The following is a 3,663-nucleotide window of genomic DNA, read 5'->3' as shown; positions in this document are numbered from 1 at the left end:
AAATAACGCAGTGCCTACAAGTCTGCAAAGGAGGCTACCAGCTGTGTGCTATTTGTGGAGGATGACGTGTTGGCAGGCGGAGGCTGTGTTTTGGGACTAGTGCTGTGTACCTAAACCCACATTTAGGTCCAGGTCCGGATTCAAGTCCAAAGGTATAGGTTCAGTGCCGGACCTAAACCCATGGCTAATATACAAAATTGCATGTTGGCAACCTTGCAATCTTGTTTTGGCAAAACTGTGGCCACATAACATGGAGGCCGACACTTGACGATGCCCGATGGCAATGTTTTCCTCATTTTGCTGCACAGATTTTGCAATCTATGGAAGGTTTCTGAATCAGATTTTTTTTTGTTTGTGTGTAATAAGTCTGGAATCGGTTCTTGACTTTTAGGTTTTTGGGACTTGAACCTAATACATTTTTGCAAGTCCGGGACTGGTACACAGCACTATTTTGGGACAGTCATTACTGTAGTTGTGTGCTATTTGTGGAGGATGAAGCGTTGGCAGGTGGAGGCTGTCATTAGTTTGATGCTGCCGGTGCGGTGACGGAGAAAATCACCCCTCTGTCACTCAGACGCTCCACGAGACTGGTGTCCTTGAAGGCTGTGCCGGGCGTCATCACCCCTCCCCTGAAAAATAACAATGGATAGTATATATACATTACATGTCACGTATTGCTATGTATAGCACAACTCCCCTGGAAAATAACAATGGATACATTTCATGTATTGTTACATGTCACACACATCCAATGCAACACAACAATACATGTATCATACTACACGTAGCACGGTGCACCCCTCCCCTGGAAAACAACAATTATCTGCACTCACACTCAACGCTTATCAAAATCCAGATGAACTCTAGTACGTGAGCTCCCACTACCCCGCTACGCTACATGTGATGACAATAGACAGATGACCTCTGGGTCAAGTGAGGTCAGGGGTCGTATTCCGTGCATCTAATTAATTTATTTGATCTGTCGCCCAAATAACTACAATGGACACATGTCATGTCTACATGTAGCACCCAACTATGGATACATGTCAAGAATTGTTACATGTACCACACATCCCCTGGAAAACAACAATGGATACATGTTATGTATTGCTAGATGTAGCACCCAACAATGGATACATGTCATGTATCATACTAGATGTGTAGCACACATCCAATGGAACACAATAATTTACATATCATGTATATTATGTGTGGCACACCGCCCTGGGAAACAACAATGGATACATGTCATGTATCACACCACATGTAGCACACATCCAATGCAACACAACAATGGACACATGTACATGTCAAGTCTACATGTAGCACCCAACAATGGACACATGTACATGTCAAGTCTACATGTAGCACCCAACAATGGACACATGTACATGTCAAGTCTACATGTAGCACCCAACAATGGATACATGTCATGTATCATACTAGATGTAGCACACATCCAAGGGAACACATCAATGGATACATGTACATGTCATGTATCATACTACATGTAGATGTAGCACTCATCCACTGCAACACAACAATTATATCATAGATACGTGTCAAATTGTCATGTATCAATATATGTCTGTCCTATCGATACATTTCAGACACCTGTCATCTTCTCTGTGCTGTCCTAATTCAGATAACATCTTCTCTCTGTAGTTACCTTCGCCAAGAAGGTTATGTTTTCAGAGGCGTTCGTGTACATGTATGTGTGTGCCCTTCCTTCCGTCCGTCCTTCCATCACGGGACACGATAACTTGAGAAGGTTTAAATGGATTGTCTCGAAACTTGGTAGGTGGGTAGGTCTTGATGAGACCTCAAAATGATGAGATTTTGGACCCCCTAGCGACTTGTTATGGTACTGCAGCTGAACTTCCGGTTTTGATATCTCATATGAGATCGGGGAACTCTAGTTTTATTTCAGGAAACTGCTATCTTTTCTGTGAGGTTATTTTTCTAGTCTCTACCAGACTAACCACGCTAGCTATATATAGGAGAATATTTGCCGGGGGAGTTAAGCCGCCTTGTAGGTTTGACTGGCTGCGCAGAGGGAAAGAAACTACCTCCCTGCGGCCGGTCTCCCTTGGCCCATTTTATTCTCTTTTTTGCCAAATTCTACTATCTGTATTCCCATAGAAAGGCCTGGTGGAGGCTTTTATTTTTCAGTCACCTACAATGTGCTATCTTCTCAATGTACTATCTTCTCATCTGTATCTGTATCGATATAGCCAGTATAACCGCCCTTCGGCGTACCACACCAGCTTCGCAGGCATGCGGCGTGGCGGCAGCTAGCTATATCACACCGAACGACTTGTTACACTCAATCTTTGCACATTTAATTGCAGGAGTTGTTTAAAGCTGTCTAGTGATGATGCCCCAACTGTGCTTGTTGGCAACGAGTTCCAGTCTACGATAATTTTGGGAAAATACGAGTTTTTGAATATTACCTCAATTCTTGGTTGATCACTCTGATATTTGAAGGCATGACTGTTTCTTGTCTGGGCTGGTATCAGATACTTAGTGGTTGGTACATCCACCAGTTTATTAGTCATTTTGTACATCATGTTCATCTGTATGTCCCAAGTCGTGAGCCGGGAGTGAGAACTGTGTAAATGACAAGCTGGCATTTCTTCAAAAGATCTCCACATGGTTCACAGACTTCTGCATTTATATATGTCACACAAATACCACTTCCATAGCTGCGTGGTCATATTGCACAGCACCGGCGGAGATGGTGACATTTGGAGAGGGTTGCGCATGGGGACACCCGCAGAAATGAGAGGACCAAGGAAGAAGCAATAAGGCCACACCAATTCAATTTCTTGGTTAACGGATTTTTCTAGAAAAATAATGGAGCGGGCGGGCGACAAAAAAAAAAAAAAACAGGCCTTGGCATCCTATTATGGCCCGAAATGGTACGTTAGGAGCCATGAAGTCAACACACCAGGCTGGTTCAAAATTTAAACAGTGAATTTTGAACTTTTAATGATACCATTGCATTGAAAGATGGAATGACTGTAACAACTAGGATGAAAAGCACTGTTTTCAACTGTTCGGGGCAAAATATGAGCATTTTGCAGTTGATTCTGAATTTTTATTTCATTTGCAAATCAGAAAAAAAATGAAGCGGGCGAATCCGTTAATCCGTTAACCAAGAAATTAAATTGGTGTGGCCTGATCATGTCACATTCCGTACCACCATTGCTGCAGTTGGAGCTCTATTATGACCTCTATCTACAAATGTCATATTCAGGCAGTATAAGTAAGGAGACAGACATATTTGCACCTTGATACTCTTCAGATGACAGTCTCCCTCTTCTGTCTTCACAACACATGTGGGACATTCCATGTTCTCTACTCTGGCATCTGCTGCACCTGACACCTGAACATCTACATCTGAACAGCAAAAACACAAGTCAACTTTAAAGATGCATTATGTAACATTTAATAGGACGATACAAAAAGTAAATTTCCTGGTCATTTATTTACAAAATAAGTTGAATCAACCCTACTCCATTGGAAAAATAAGTGCCATTTAGGAATTGAAGGTACCAAAATATGACACTTTACGAGTGTGCTCAAAAGCTGGTGTAACAATGTACATGTAAGAATGACTTTCGCCGGTTCTAACCCCTCCCTTGGGCGGGGCCGCGGCCA

The 3,663-nt window shown here is 42.6% G+C and overlaps 1 protein-coding gene across 3 annotated transcripts in view; it reads right to left on the bottom strand.

Annotated features, from left to right (window-relative positions):
* Window positions 1–341: 341 nt before the first annotated feature.
* The window catches only part of LOC109484065 (saccharopine dehydrogenase-like oxidoreductase), a 102,081-nt gene continuing 98,759 nt past the window's right edge, over window positions 342–3,663 (bottom strand). The window contains exon 13 of one of the 3 annotated variants that reach the window (XM_019787274.1): window positions 342–629. In XM_019787274.1, coding sequence (XP_019642833.1) covers window positions 521–629 — 109 coding nt within the window. In that variant the 3' untranslated portion in view covers window positions 342–520. The remainder of the gene's footprint in view (window positions 630–3,663) is intronic. The other 2 variants (XM_019787276.1, XM_019787275.1) reach the window with 2 other exon arrangements.

The sequence above is a fragment of the Branchiostoma belcheri genome, unplaced genomic scaffold, assembly GCF_001625305.1.
Source record: "Branchiostoma belcheri isolate BF01 breed outbred unplaced genomic scaffold, Haploidv18h27 scaffold68, whole genome shotgun sequence".
NCBI classification, from domain to species: Eukaryota; Metazoa; Chordata; class Leptocardii; order Amphioxiformes; family Branchiostomatidae; genus Branchiostoma; species Branchiostoma belcheri.
The sequence above is the reverse complement of the archived record's forward strand: the minus strand, read 5'-3'. Positions and strand labels throughout refer to the sequence as shown.